Source organism: Amblyomma mixtum, chromosome 3 (assembly GCF_055824585.1).
Source record: "Amblyomma mixtum isolate Tamu chromosome 3, ASM5582458v1, whole genome shotgun sequence".
In the NCBI taxonomy this organism is placed as follows: domain Eukaryota; kingdom Metazoa; phylum Arthropoda; class Arachnida; order Ixodida; family Ixodidae; genus Amblyomma; species Amblyomma mixtum.
In genome coordinates, this window is record NC_143014.1 from 209,033,904 (window position 1) to 209,048,382 (window position 14,479).

General features: G+C 47.0%; 1 protein-coding gene across 3 annotated transcripts in view; it reads right to left on the reverse strand.

Moving 5' to 3' along the window:
* Positions 1–1,531: 1,531 nt before the first annotated feature.
* Positions 1,532–14,479, reverse strand: part of LOC149353496 (nose resistant to fluoxetine protein 6-like) — a 41,606-nt gene continuing 28,658 nt past the window's right edge. For 2 of the 3 annotated variants that reach the window (XM_089577361.1, XM_089577360.1), the window contains 4 exons: positions 13,956–14,076; positions 8,587–8,776; positions 3,908–4,050; positions 1,532–2,065 (listed from right to left, as the gene is read on the reverse strand). In XM_089577361.1, coding sequence (XP_089433487.1) covers positions 1,772–2,065; positions 3,908–4,050; positions 8,587–8,776; positions 13,956–14,076 — 748 coding nt within the window. In that variant the 3' untranslated portion in view covers positions 1,532–1,771. The remainder of the gene's footprint in view (positions 2,066–3,907; positions 4,051–8,586; positions 8,777–13,955; positions 14,077–14,479) is intronic. The other variant, XM_089577362.1, reaches the window with a different exon arrangement.

The following is a 14,479-nucleotide window of genomic DNA, read 5'->3' on the forward strand; positions in this document are numbered from 1 at the left end:
ATCACTACGCTAACTGCGGATCGTTTCGCCGGGTCGGGCGCAAGCCACATCTGCGCATGCGCCGTTTCCATGGCAACCGGTTTTCATGGAAACCAGGAGCCAATCCGAGAAAAGACATGCTTTCGCGCGTGTAGCCTCTTTAAGTACTTTAAAGACTTACGATTTAAATGTAAAAAAATGTTGATGGTTTAGCTTGGTTAAACCTAGCGTGTACGCGAAAGGGTCTCACACGCTGCGGAACGGGTTATCCTTGAATTTCTGGCGAAATCTCCTCGTTGCAGTCCCAAATTCACTGAGGCGAATCACGTGCTTAGCCTGTATCTCTGACTCGGTTTCCATCGGCTGTTCCATCGTCTCAGCTATGCTCCTCATTGCGCATGCGCGATGCTCCGCGCGTAGCTGCGCTCGCTTGTCAGCGTGATCGTGCGCTCGCAAAAGTCCTCCGCGGCAGCAAAAGTTACCCACCGGCAAATTTAATAGCAAAACTTCGTACGCTCCTTGTTTTCCTTAATATTTTTCAAGTTTAAGCACAGCTTTTTGGCAAAGTAAAACGTTGTTTATTTTATGGCTGCGTTTTTCTCAAATCTTTCTGCAAAAAATTAGCAGACGGCCTCTCACAGTGCAAATAAACGTCCTAGGGGCAGCACCGGGCTGTAATTGGCTGATTCATCGTTGCTTCAAGTGGCGACGTCTTATCGTCTCGTCATTTTGACTTCACTGTCAATAACTTTGGATCGGATTTGTGATCATTCAGTAATATGGCCCCTGTTGCGTCGGTGGTGTGAGAGACACGAGACTATAGAGTCGCATGACCACAGACGGTACGTTTTTATCCAGTACCACAGGAGGCTGCCATTCTCAGCGGTGTTGTGCGAGGAGTTTCACAACAAAAGTTCCCTCCGCTGACCGCCTGTGTTGAAGCCGGGCGCCGTGCTAACCAGTGCACCAAAATGATCTTGCCGCGCCCTACGGGCGTCCACAAAACGCCCAGGCATGGCACGGGGGGCGCGAACAGCCGCTGAACCGTCTGACGCATTCCTGCAGCGCCGTTTGAGTCAGCATTCCGGACGGCGGGGCGCCGCAGTCGCTGAACGGTGATGTTAGGTGACGAGAGGTATTGGTTACGAGGATATGCATTATGCTCCTACTCATGATGCTACTTCTGATGCTGCTGTTACTATTAGTAATGCTGCCTTACTTCTAATGCATCTTAAATATTACTGATTTTTGATTGCTGTTGCTATTTTTACCACTATTAAATTACCATTACCTCTACCAGCATGACACCATAAACTCTAGAGAGCCTCTCTCTGGACGTCAGGTAGTCTATTGCCCGACAATAGCCAGCCGCGATCCCTGTGGCTCCAGCGAGCCAGCGCGCAGACGAAGCCTCCAAAATCGTGATGAAAACACCGCGTTGTCGGAGGCGTGACACCAACCATTCAAATTAGTTTCAAATAACCAGCTAGAAGGAGTACAAAATAAAAAAGCCGTTCTGCGTTGGCTAAGTGAACAAGTAACATAAGTAATAATAGGCTATCCATGAATATTATTTATTTCTGGACAAAGTTCGCGTGATCTCAGGTCGTCAGTTAAAGGTAACACCTTCTGACGTGTGTATGGCGTAGCGCTGCTCAAAGTCCTGCGTACCAAGCAAAAATACACGTCGTATTGCGTCCCTGACTCTTGGTTTCACCTGCGCGCATTTTCTGCTGACTTGTGGCCTCGGGCAGTATACGTGCCATCAAAAACTAACCCTTGAGATAGGCATCTAAAGATGACAGCTCGTCAAGTTGCCACTACCGTAGTGAAAGTCATTGAATATGCTCTTGCCCTTGCTGTTTGCTGTGTTAATTTCTGGATTCCCGAGCGTGGCGATGACGCGTATTAATTTCTCTTCCGGTCCGTTAGCGTTCAGCTTTTCGTCGTCTCTGCCATTGTGCGTCTTCCTGAGTCGTGGCCCGAAGATCAGTTTCCCCAGTCTTTCCGTCGGCGCTTCGCAGAGGACGAACAGCAGGTAACCAAGCATGTAGCTCCACACGAGTACGGTGAAGGAGAAGGAGACCTGCGAAGAACGTCAGAGGGGAATCAACAGGGAGCTAGTTTGTAGGAGTTGCGGATAAACCGTAATCGGATTATAGCGCGCATGCTGCTTACTAAAGACATTCTTTTTGAACTGGACGACAAGCTTAGTTAAAGGGGCTCTGAAACGCCTTCCGAGGAGAGTACATCGACTAGCTCAATCAGTGCACTGTGTTGTCACGAACACCTGAACCAAATAGTACACTTCTACGCGAAGCAGAGAACCCACAATCACGCGCGAAAGTTGGCGAGCCCTTCCGGGCGACTTTTTCTGGCTCGCGCCCTTCTCTGTCACTCGCCGCTGCGTATACTAGTTGAGAGATGGCTATTGGTTAGATTGGTTAGACGTCAGGCAGCTACCATGGCCGCGGCCAATAATCCGCGTGGTTATGGCGGGCAAGAAACTCTGCCGCCAGTGGTGGGGCCGGAAGAGGAGCGCCAACCTTCCAGCGTGCAAAAAGTGGCGAGGGGAGAGGGAAAGGCGCGAAGACGCTGAAATTCAGATTTTGACTGCAGATAACTCATCTTCTTCTACAAAGCGAAATAAAAAAAATTCTTCCTGGACAATATTCGTTAAGCGGGGGGCTTTAGCATTGCAGGCATACCGAAACTTTATTAGAGCCCTTTTCGAGCCCATTTAAGATGAGCGAATGTATTGGCTCGCATGTGGCTGTTTTCTTTCTTTTTATTGCTGCTGTCGTTTGTGGTGGGCAGCCTAACTGTTCACGCACATGAAGGTGCACGGCACAGGTCACCAGAAAAAACTCTCCATAATTCGAGCCGTTCATATTAACAGGGGTCGGGCACGACCTGTGTATGCTCGGGAGAGCACGACCACCTCTCATCAATTGCTACGATGATTCACGAGCTGCTTTTTGCGTTTGTTCCGGTGCTCCATAACTGCTTCTTTGGCAGCAGCGGTAACAAAGATGCAGTATTTTGTAACAGCAGGCATGTTCACGACGTTGAGGCCGTTTGGAACAGCTCAGCCCGCATATAGCTAATTTGATTCCAACGAGGTGGGATTGGTGTTCAATTCCCAGTTGTCTCTTTTATTCTTCAGTTAATATGCACGCATCTTTCATATGCAAATAATGTCCCTTTTCGACGTGAAGGTGTGTAGCACGGCGCAGTACCGCACGGCGCAGCCCCGCTTTCAAAACACAGACACATTGGTAGTATTCGCAAAATATATACGCGTGTGTGCGTGCCTGCGTGCGTGCGTGTGCGTGCCTGTGCGTGCGCTTACCAAAAATAGGCGAAATAAAGTACGCATACTTTAGAGCTGTCGTTCGGTACGATCAAACCAGTTAATTCTCCCTGACACTGAAGTCGGTCGGTCAAAAACGCGTGAATTTGTTACGCCTGACTGCTTACGTACAGCTTGTGTTGCTTGTCCGGCTCATAATCTCCATCATGCATACAGACAACTCCAATATGAAAGGGAACATATCGTGAGCATGCAAGCAATGGTCGTCACGTATTTTAAGCATTATTGTGGAAATATCAACAGAATTCATTGTATGCAAACTGACTGCCCCCTTTCATATTATAGCTACCCCTGTACTTCCTATGACTGTACTTTTTCATGAGCTCGTGGGTGGCGTTTTGTTCGGTGTCACCGTTCTATCAAAGTAATTCTGCTAAACTTACTCGTGAGCACAAGGGTTTTGCCCATTTATCTATATGCGCCACTTTGTTCCCTATCGTGAACAGAACAGGGACTAAATCCATTTGATTCAGGTTAAATTCACTGGTGTCACTAAGAAGGTGCGAGGTGATTCAGTCTTTTGCGAGATTTACGTCGCTTATCGTGAGCACTCACCACGAAGAAGTGTGAAAAGAACATCCTCTCCCTGGTAATGTGCACTGTGAGCCCAATGAAGAATGCGTGGATGATGTACACGCTGAAGGCCAATCTGCTCAGGGGCGCAAAAGCGCTCCACGACAGAAGAGTGCTCGCGAATCCTGCGTGTCAGAAAGGAAAAGCACAAGGAGAAATGCATGAAGTAGCATTTTTTTAAGCAGCAACATTTAACGTGACAACATAGCGCACTCGCATAATTACAGAACGATCTTAAGGACACATAGGCAGTGGATGCATGGCACTGCAATAACTAGCGGTGCGAAAAGCATATTTTTTCATTGATTCCAGCATTTTGCATTTTGCATTTTTTCATTGGTTCCAGGGTCTTTGCAATTCCGCCGTTCTTCAACCTCTTCCCTGCACAGAGCCCGCTGCGATAGTGCCCTGGTTAAGGGCGCGTTATGATGGGGAATGTGGAATCCAATCAATACGGGCACTGGCGAAGAACGCTGCGGCACGTGCGTTGTTTTAGAACGGCACATATATCGGCTTCAGAACTTCGAAAACGGAGCGAAATATTTCGAATAGATCTCCCTCAATACTCTGCGACATTATTCTTTCAACGCTCGTTTACCTCCAAGACCCGTATATGCGCTGAATCCTATGCGGGCCGCAGAAAAAAACGGGCATGAATTGGCAAGGCTGCAGCATGTTCGGTTGGTGTAGGCATATTCGGCCGCGTGGTGGGGACTCAGTGCACGTGTTGAAAGCTCCCTCAACACAAATCGGCGGTAGACTAAGCGCCAGCTATACTGTCCTCAGCACACACGGTGACAAGCAAGTACGTTGGCATGCGACAGTTGCGGTCAAAGTCGCGTGCGGCTGTAACGAATCGCTCTCTATAACGAAGAAATTTCGGGGCCCCTTCGACTTCGTTATAAGGATGTTCAACTGTAGTCTGAAGTAGAGTGCAGGCTACTTTACTCTGGACGCATTCTCAATACTCGTTACGAAGAGAGAGAGAGAGAGAGAGAGACATTAGTTGCAACCACATCCCGAAGCACTGAAAATATAGAAGGTGAATAAGACTGGCCGCCTGTGGGCTGTGACAGTGATTGAATCTGCGCCAGCTCAGCCGCATTTGTGGTCGTTTTAGGGTCACTGGAACAGCTGTCACAGAACCGCCATCATTTTGCATGCTCTGCCAGTCTTAGAAGGTCACAGCTTCACGCGCTGTTCAGAAAAAAAAAAAATGGAAATGGCGAAAACACGTCACGTCGACAATTAGCCTTCATAACAGACACCGGGCCCTATGTGATCCAAATTGTTCAGCATTTTCCAAAGCCTCTAAACCAGTCGTCGTCATTTGCACGACTCTACGTATAATTATCTGAAACGCGTAAAGGCAGTGTAATTCAGAGTTGAAACGAGTTGGAAAAATTCTCGTCGTTTTCTTGCGGAAGTTGATTTTCAATATGCACGATGTTCGGTGTGTCAACAACGCAAGGTGCTGGTCACATTAGACCAGCGGCCTTAGAAAAGTATCGCGGTACTGTGAACATTCTCCTATTGACTCAAGAGGTCGTCGTCGTCGTGATGCGCCGCTGGGCACCGTCATGCGAGATGTTTAAAGCATGCGCATCAGCCGCAGGCATTTTCGGTCCCAGCGCGCTTTGTTCAGCACGGAGGAAAAAAAAAACAAAACAAGATAGGCCACTCTTGCGTATCAATCTTATCTTACGAAAATTGCACCATTTGGAAATTTTTCCGCAGCTTCATAATTAAGGCTTCGCGCAAACCTCGGGCTATCAACGGGATTTATCGCTGTCGCCTGTTTATGGCCTCTGGCAACTCAATTATTTAAAAGATTGCTCGCAAAGCCTGGCCAAGGTCTATCGGAGATTCTGTTGCAACATCATTCTAGCTGGCGTGCAGCGCGGGAAGAAAGAAGCTCCGCCGCAGGTGACCTTGGCGTCGCAAGGCAGTATAGCAGCAGCGAACTGCCACGGGCGCCTCAACTGCACATGCGGCGTGCCCGATCCAGGCTTCCGTCCAACAAAGCGAGGACTTAAATCACCGGGAGCGCCGCCCAGCGGTCGCTCGCGTACTGCGTTTACTGTCCGAAGTGTATGTATACGCGCAATTTGTACAATAGCTCTTTAAATGACACATAACCTGCATGAAAGCTGTACCTCACTTTTCCAGCTCTTCGTATCTGGTTGTGCAAAGCGGTTGCCTCCCCTTCACACGCTCTGATATGTATTTCACGCACCGGGAGTTTTTTCTTTTTAATCTATAGATTTTTGTTTAAAAAGCCTTGAAAGCGTTATGTTCGCGGTAGTAGGTAGTTAAAAGACAGTTAGCTATCATTAACTAATTATCTTCATTTTTTTTAGGGCACAAATTTAAACTGAGGAATCGAAGTCATTAAACATCCAAGGCGAGCCCAGTTTTTTTTAAATTCCTAAATAGACATTGTGATTCGAGAAGCCGAACATGCAATTTAGCGCGCAAAGCCACCCTTTAACAAACAACAGACGCGCTTGCGCCGTAAGCCCTACTTCGAGCCGAGCGACTGTCGGTCACGGAAAAACGCACGCCCACATTTGTAGTTATGAGATACGCGCACCTGACTCGTATAGCGTTCCTCTTTAGATGCTCACGACTCGGCCACTTGACACGGCGTATTTAAGAAGACGCGGGCTATACATGGGCCTTCGCTATAAATTCCTGGTGATGTGAGGATGCACCGACGGCTGCCGGCATAGTTTGTCGCTTTACCTAGCAGGCCACGCCGACGCATTTTCACCCGCTCCGCTGCCACGCTGAGCACTGAATCAGCCATGTAATTTTTAATGCGCAAGCCTTTAATGCCTCATCGTTGTCGACAGAAGGCTGTCAGCAGAAGCTTGTCAGCAGATGTGTGCGCGTTTTGACGGGTGTCCACCGAGATATGTGAGACAGTTACTGCGTAATTTCCTTTCCTCAAATACAATTTTCATTTTGATGATGATGATGATGATGATGATGTCCTCAGGCTGAATGGCATATACCCACGGCGGGGGATTGGCCAGGGTGCATAGCGGATACAAACGCACTCATGTACAAGGGATGGAGTATATATTTTCTTCATTACGGCCCCTCTTTCTCTTTCTTTTCACTCCCACTTCCTCCCTTCCTCTACGGTGCGGTTCAGGTGTCCACCGAGATGATAGAGAATTACTGCGCTATTTCCTTTCCTCAAAAAGCGTTGCGTTCAAAGGGCAAGGCATCGCGCCGAACGGGTGGTGGTGTTCCGTGGACTCCCTGGCAGCGCTACAGCACGCTGTCGCATTCCACCACTAAAGGCGAAGCTGAAGCTTCATTAATTAGCAGTTAATTAGTATTTAGTCATTACTTAGTAATTAGTCATTAATTAGTAATTTGCCGTTACTTAGTAATTGGTCATTAATTGTGTGTGACGTCATCCGGTAGTGATGTCACCAGTGCCACAGAGGCAGTCAAAGTGGTGCGGAACACGCTTTCGCCTCTACGCACTTTAGGCAGTCAACGTGCCCCCTGAATTTTTTACAAAACCACAGCAGTGTTTCTTTGACTTTGCGCCTCTGCGCTCGGAGCGCCGCCTCCCTCAGGTTGAAGCTTTGTGTCCGGTGGCGCAGAACGAAAACGCACCAGTCGGCCCGAGCCCAAGGAAAGCTGCTTTGTTTTTTTGTCCGTCAAACGCGTATTCCCGGCGTGAAGTGCGGTCTTATTATATATCCGGCGCATCTCGCGTGTTGGTTTCAGAATCGGCTCGTTTTGCGCGCATAATTCCGCGTTCTATATCACGAGCCACAATAAAGATTTAGACATTTTAGAAACTTAGACATTTTAGAAACTGGGTTTGCATATAATGTTGAATGCCTCCGATTCCGCCGTATAATGTGCACCGAAACCGAAAACTATAAAGCTGATAGTGAACAATTAGTATTTTCACTACTCACGACCGCGGACATAATGTTCGACATGCCGCGCAGTGCATTGACTGCATTGTAATGTCTTTGACCGCCTTTTTAAAAAAAATGTGCGGAGATTTAAAAAAAACGATATATTAAGGTCGCCGGCGTTGGTTGCACATACCCGCAGCTGCTATGTTAACGCATAACACCATCTGTCGGGCTAGTTGGTTGCGATCCATATGTATCAGCAGCGCTCTTTACCTTCTTCTCCTTCTTCTTCCTGTGTGGTGTTCGCGCTGCTGATACATATGTATGTTAACGCGCCCCTAAGGTTAAAGTGCTTTATCTGACATGAAGCCAAAGCCGGCAGAATGCACAAGACTACAGGCCAAGCATATCCCTCAATGTATCCATCTGTGCGAGATCTATAGTGAACAAGACAATGGCACGCAGTCCGCGAGCTGACGTCACACTTTGCATGGCGTCATAGAAAGGCTACGGGGCTTTACACCTGTAAGAACGAAGTGCAGAGGTGTCTCGGAGTTCTCTAACCACCCAACCGAGTAAAACCAGTCAAAGCGGCTATAGTACGGCGTCTAAGTTTTGCTTGTTGTAAGGGCTGCGGCCTATTATAGGTCCTCTGTTCTTTCCGGAATTAGCGCTGAAAGTAATCAGGTCAGCAGTCGTTGCCAACTATAGCCGATACACGTCGTCTCTTTTTCTCTCTGTGACTCAGACATGTGCAGTACCAGCCCATACCTCCTCGTCCGGTGGCAGAAGCGAAGGTAAACCAGGCCAGGAAAACGGACCAGAGGATGCGGTCAGAGAACGCCGTGCACAGGTTGCCGAACACTGTGGTCGGCTCCTTGGTCCGGTACCATGGCCCCTTCATGCAGATGGAGCAGAGCCCACCGGCAATGGCTATGCACCAAGCTGCCCTCTGCAGCACCTTGATGGAGATGGTTACGTGTCAGTAACTTCTTGAAAAGATCGTTGTTTTCCGCATTCGTGCGGAAATTTATTGCCCCGCATTATTGTCAATATAGTAAGAACGTCTTAGAATTAAGACCGGCCGTATATAACAGCCTATATAACAGGTGGCCTCCCGCTCAATGAAACAAAGTGTGAGACTGGCTACAAACATACTGACGTCATTATACACACGCTTACGCATTTGCTCGCACACATCACGCATGCGTAATGAAAGAAGCAAACAAAAATGCTGCGCGCGCTTATTGAGATTCATTCCTTGGCATAATGAATGAAAGTACGCAGCCATGCATGGCGCATGCGGACACAGCTCGTACTGCCACGCATGCGCCCGAAACAACGCAATAAATAAATCGTTACGCACGAAATGCTTTTAGTTCCGACTTTCGACAAGCTGAGGCCAACATCGTCCGGAAACTGTGGTGAACCTTGGGGCAGACCTGAAGCCGATAACGAGGCCGAACTTATCCGAACACTTCCGAATCCGATTCGAACGACCGCCGGAGCAAACAGATCAGCTTGGTTTCCCGACGCCTTGACCACTTGGCCCTCGGCGCAGGCTCTTGCGCTGTGAGTTCATCTGGTTGTCTCTGAGTGCAATGCGGTCGTGCGGGGACCCAGGGGCTGCCCCGAATTCCATTCATATAATAAAGTCTTTTTTCCTCCCTCTCTCTTCGTTGTCTTCGCTATCTTTCATCCCTTAGCATCCGTTTCGCACACCGCCGTGGCCTGGCACGCTGACCTTGTCTGATGCGCACAGATATTATGTAAAGGCATTTTCGCGATTCGGTCTCGCTAAAATTACAAATCACGTGTCTCTGTTCGCGCAAGCTGCCGCCTGTTGCCGTATTGTACCCTATGATCCCTAAAGTGGACCAGCGTTCTGTGAAATAGTTCTTTTTTTTTCCTTTCAGAAAGCGCAGAAAAAAAAAGAATATCCCAATCGCAAGAACGTCGACATTAAAAAATTATACGACGCTTAACCTACCCTTAATTGTACAATGCGATAGCGCACAATGCGATAGGCTAATTTATGCACAGATAGTTTTTCGGGAGGCTGCCTATATATCTCGACTAATGAACTGATGCGCAGTGCCACGGTATGCAGGTGGAAATTGCATTGAATTTATTTGAATTAATTTCATTGCCTCCTGTTACGATAGGCAGATTGCCACCGTATTTTCTCATGAACGGAACTACTATTGCTATCGCACTGGAATTGAAGGTTTTTGGCGCGCTTGGGTTCGGTCTCGACACCGCTGTGTGTTTTTCCCTCTTTCTCAGTAACTCCCTTCCTTTTTACCACTTGTTTCTCCACTTTTTTTTCACTTGTTATATTCCACAATAAGGAAGAAGAGAACGAAAGCATACATAATACCGCCTAAAATAGGCGACGAGGTGCCTCACTGAATGTCTATCAGAAGATATGCAAATGAGCGAGAGTCGCGCTAAAATCCTTGAGGAGCTGGCTTAATTCAGCGGACTGTAATATTCCTTTTCGCATCTGCGGCATTCTTAAGGCAGCTGTCATGAAGGCAATGCCGAATTGTAAGCGGTACGAGGCTACGCATCTATTTGAAGCTGCAGTTAACACTCGCGCTGTAACGGCGCCCAAAGGTAATGTTCGGTATGAAAAAGAATTTTCACTACGGAAGTGATGAAATGACAACTGTGCGCAAGTCATGTAAACAGCACGGAGAAACAAAGAGACGGCGGTTCTGGTTACAAGACAGTTGTTCACGCAAAACGATGCAATAAAGGCGGAAATAAGGGCTCCCGTATCAAGAAACAGAGAAGGCTATGCGAAGAATGGCGCGGCAGAATCTGACGAGGACGTCAAGAGCAAGCATCCACCAGCTCACCCAGACATTTATTGTTCTTAAACAGAGAGGGCGCCACTGTCTCTGACTACCGGCTTGTTCAATCAAAACCCATAAAAATATCATCAAACCATTTGCGCGCGGGAACAGCCACGAAAAAAAAAAGAAACAACGAAACAGCCCTGTTAGCGTCATCTAGCTAGATTCATTCTGTTCAGCGTCATTTTTTTTCTTTAAAGGGCTTTGGTGATTTCCGATTGGACAAGACATAGTGTTCAGCGTTCCGCGCTACGTTGTCATCGTCTTTATTGGCGCTGTCTATGACAATTTGGGCATTTCTTGGGTGAAAAACTTGGGTATGTCTCTGGAAGTACGCTGCAAAAGCTGGCTGCATACTAAAAAAAAAAGTATGTTGTGATCTTTTGCCAGAGCGTAAAAGCAGCGCAAGGAAGCTATCGAATGCAATCGTTGTCTCAAGTTGCGCAAGAGAGAGGCTCCTTATTTACTTGCATCACGTCGGCACTAATAGCTTTCAAGGCCACGCAAGATAAGGTGCCAGAGTCAACTTCCAGTTGCCATAGAACTGCTCCCGCATTAACTGCACTCAGATGTTGTTTTCAAAGAACGTCTGTCTTTCAATTTATACAATCCCTGTGACATTTCAGCCTTTTTTATGTTGCTTCATTTCCTCTTGTCACGTAGCAGCGCTGCTCCCTCTTGAAGACCGTCGCTTTGGGGCCAAATTCTGGTCTGTCGAAATAAATACCTCTCTGAAACACGCTGGAGTCTGCTAGAGAAATGAGAAAGAAAAGGGCTCTCGCTCGCTTGTTGCAGGTAATTGTAATTCTAGGTGACGTAAACATATACGCTGGAGCCAGATCATACATTGTCCTTTCATTATTTAATTCCTCCCTTATTCAGGGCTGAAACAACTCGATATTTTAAAGAAAGATGCCATTTCTTCAGCCAGCAAGTTTTTAGCTCATCCCCGTGTTTGCAACACGAGGCAAAATAAAGAAATTTCCGCACCCAGTGCAGTCTGCTCGCATACACAAAGCTCGCACACACCCCTTGGTGGTAACCAACACCTCTATGGTCTTAGGGACGATTTCGCCGGGAAACATCGCTAGTTATATGACTTTCTTCGGCTGCAGTCATCCGAAACGTAACCTGCGCAGAGACGTAGATGGACACATCTACCACCAACAGTGGGTCTGCCCTGCACTGCTACCAACCAGGATCCGACACCTGGCAGCAACGAGTCTCTCGCAGGACAGCGCAGCGTCCTATACTGCTTAGACACAGGGATCCCACCATCAGTCCCTTCTGAACGTCATTCATTCGGCATACGCAGAGCGCTTCATCGAAGACTGCTAGCAATTAAAAAAAAAAGACTTTTTGAGTTAGAAGAGCGCTCTTTTCGGCAAAGCAAAGGCCTAAGTCATTCTTCGCAGGCTAATCTATTAAGTTATACATTGAGAACTGTTATGACTTACTGGCACTATCTAGACCACTGTACGCCATCTGATTTCTGACCGCATCTAGTAGTAGGCGCGAACCTTAAGCCGAAACAAGACGATGACTGGCAGTTATTGCAGGCATGCATGTGACATGCAAAATAGTATATTACTTAAGTGGCATAGGGAGGGTGTACTATAAGTTACAAAGGAGTACATTTCCTGTGAAAGACGACGAAACGCCGAATTTTTCGTAGTGTGTTTTTGCTGTGAAATGATGCTTACAACATTAGTAAACTTAGATCAGCATGTGGAATTCGTCTGCGCTACATGAATAATTTTTGTGATTAAATTCTTTCCTCTGTAGTTTTGGTTTCGGTTTCAGTTGCCAGACCATGGTTGCGTCATCACAAATGAGCGTGAGATCACATGAGGCTTACTAAAACTGGAGCATAACCTCCTCTTTGCTGTTTTAGTTTATTCAAACTCTTACAGTAAACTGCTCCAGGGGCCGGAATGGCAGCAAGTGAGCAAATAACTATTGTATTGCAGTTTTTGTATGCCTCCCGGGATCTGGTGCTTACTTGTGACCTCGAAACAATATTTCGACTGCCGAATCCGACAGCTGGAAGAATAATGTCACTCATAATTAAGTTAGGTTTGGTGCACTGAGCGCCGCCGTAGTGGAGGGCTTCGGATAATTTCGACCACCTGGGTTTCTTTAACGTGCACTGACATCGCTTCAGTACACGGGCCTTAAGCATGTCGCCTCCATCGAAATGCGACCGCCGCGGCCGGGATCGAACCCACGTCTTTCGGGGTCAGCAGCCGAGCACCATAACCACTGATCCACAGCTGTGGCTTCTATAAGTTAGGTACCGAGCGTAGGCGAATTTAACGCGGTGATTCATGTTTACTACGGCCTTACGCAACATTAGAATGCAAAAATACATCACTAAAGTTTTGTTGCCTCTACCCCTTTAAGCATACATGTATATATGTCCGCTCATTTCTTCATGTTACACGCATGAATCTTTCCACACTTCGAACACTTCCCCGGCGTCTCTAGCGAAACCATTCTTTTTAAAGCTAAAGCTCTACTTCATGGCCAAAGTTGCAAAAGCCGACTCATCTCTGAATCCTTGTCCTTGACTTAGCGGCGACAGCCTAGCGAGAGCACTAGGCTATCGCCGCAGCCTAACACACCTCCTGCTAAACTGCCACATACTCTTACGCTGTGCATTGCACATCATCGTCTCCATCAACTTCCATCTGCGGCAAGAACAGAACAGAACAGATAAGCTTAACCTCCATCAGAGCTTATCCTGAGTGTAATATTGTCGCCAGACGAGCTGACGACCGAGCAAATCAATACCATGAACCATTCAGGTTAAACACATGCTTTCGCACGTCTACGTGGCTCAGCTACGTTAAAACACTAGCATTTTTTTCCGCTCTGGAGGAGTGAAGGAGAGCGAAAAGAAGGGCAACGACAATTAGGTTCTGCCAGTCAGAATGTCCCATTAGCTACCCTCCTTTTGGATAGAGTGGTAATATCTTATACGCTCAAGTAGTGCTAAGTTGCCGTTCTGGGCTGATGAAAGGTGAGGCTTGTGAAAGGTGAAGCTTCGAAGCAAGTCAGCCCGCGTTTCCCATTTCAAGGAATGAAGACAAATTTATTTATTTGGGTACATTTTCATTGCAGAAGAGTCACGAATTTGAATTATGTTACCGGCATATTACAAAGTGCGCCTCATAACATAATTATCCAAAAATAAATTCGCACATTCCGTGCATGCTTTGACTTATTGAAATATTTCCTTGTTTCAAGTTACGCGAATATATGAGCGAATATACTCACCTCAGATACCTTTCTCTCTCTGTACCTCCTAACGAAGAAAAATGTGATGCATCCCATGAAGTAGCAAACAGCGTGATAGTGCGGGTAAAAGAAGTAGTAGGAACGAGTGGCCAGGAACGTTCTGCAGAAAAAAAAGGGGGGGAAGAAAGGCATGCTCGTGATTTTTTGTCACATACTAGTTTCATGAACTGAAAATTGTCAGAGCAGTGTGAAGGCCATACATTTAAATGGCGCGAAACTGTCTCTGGCACTTGCGGTGTTACAAGCTGTACTAGATTCTGTCACAAATCCTTTTTTTTTTCAGTGTACATATCCGTAATGCAATTTAAGCTGCCGAAAAGAGCACGAGAAATTATTGGTCACGTCCTTGTATTGCAACGCTGGTTCGGAAAGGCCAGATTATACAAAATCAAAAGGCGGAAAAAGAAGGATCTTTTCAGCGTGCAACTTCGAAGTCACTCCTATTATTGGTAACATGCACGCGAATTCACGCGTCTAATTTGGCACTCGCTCAATGCCCAGAC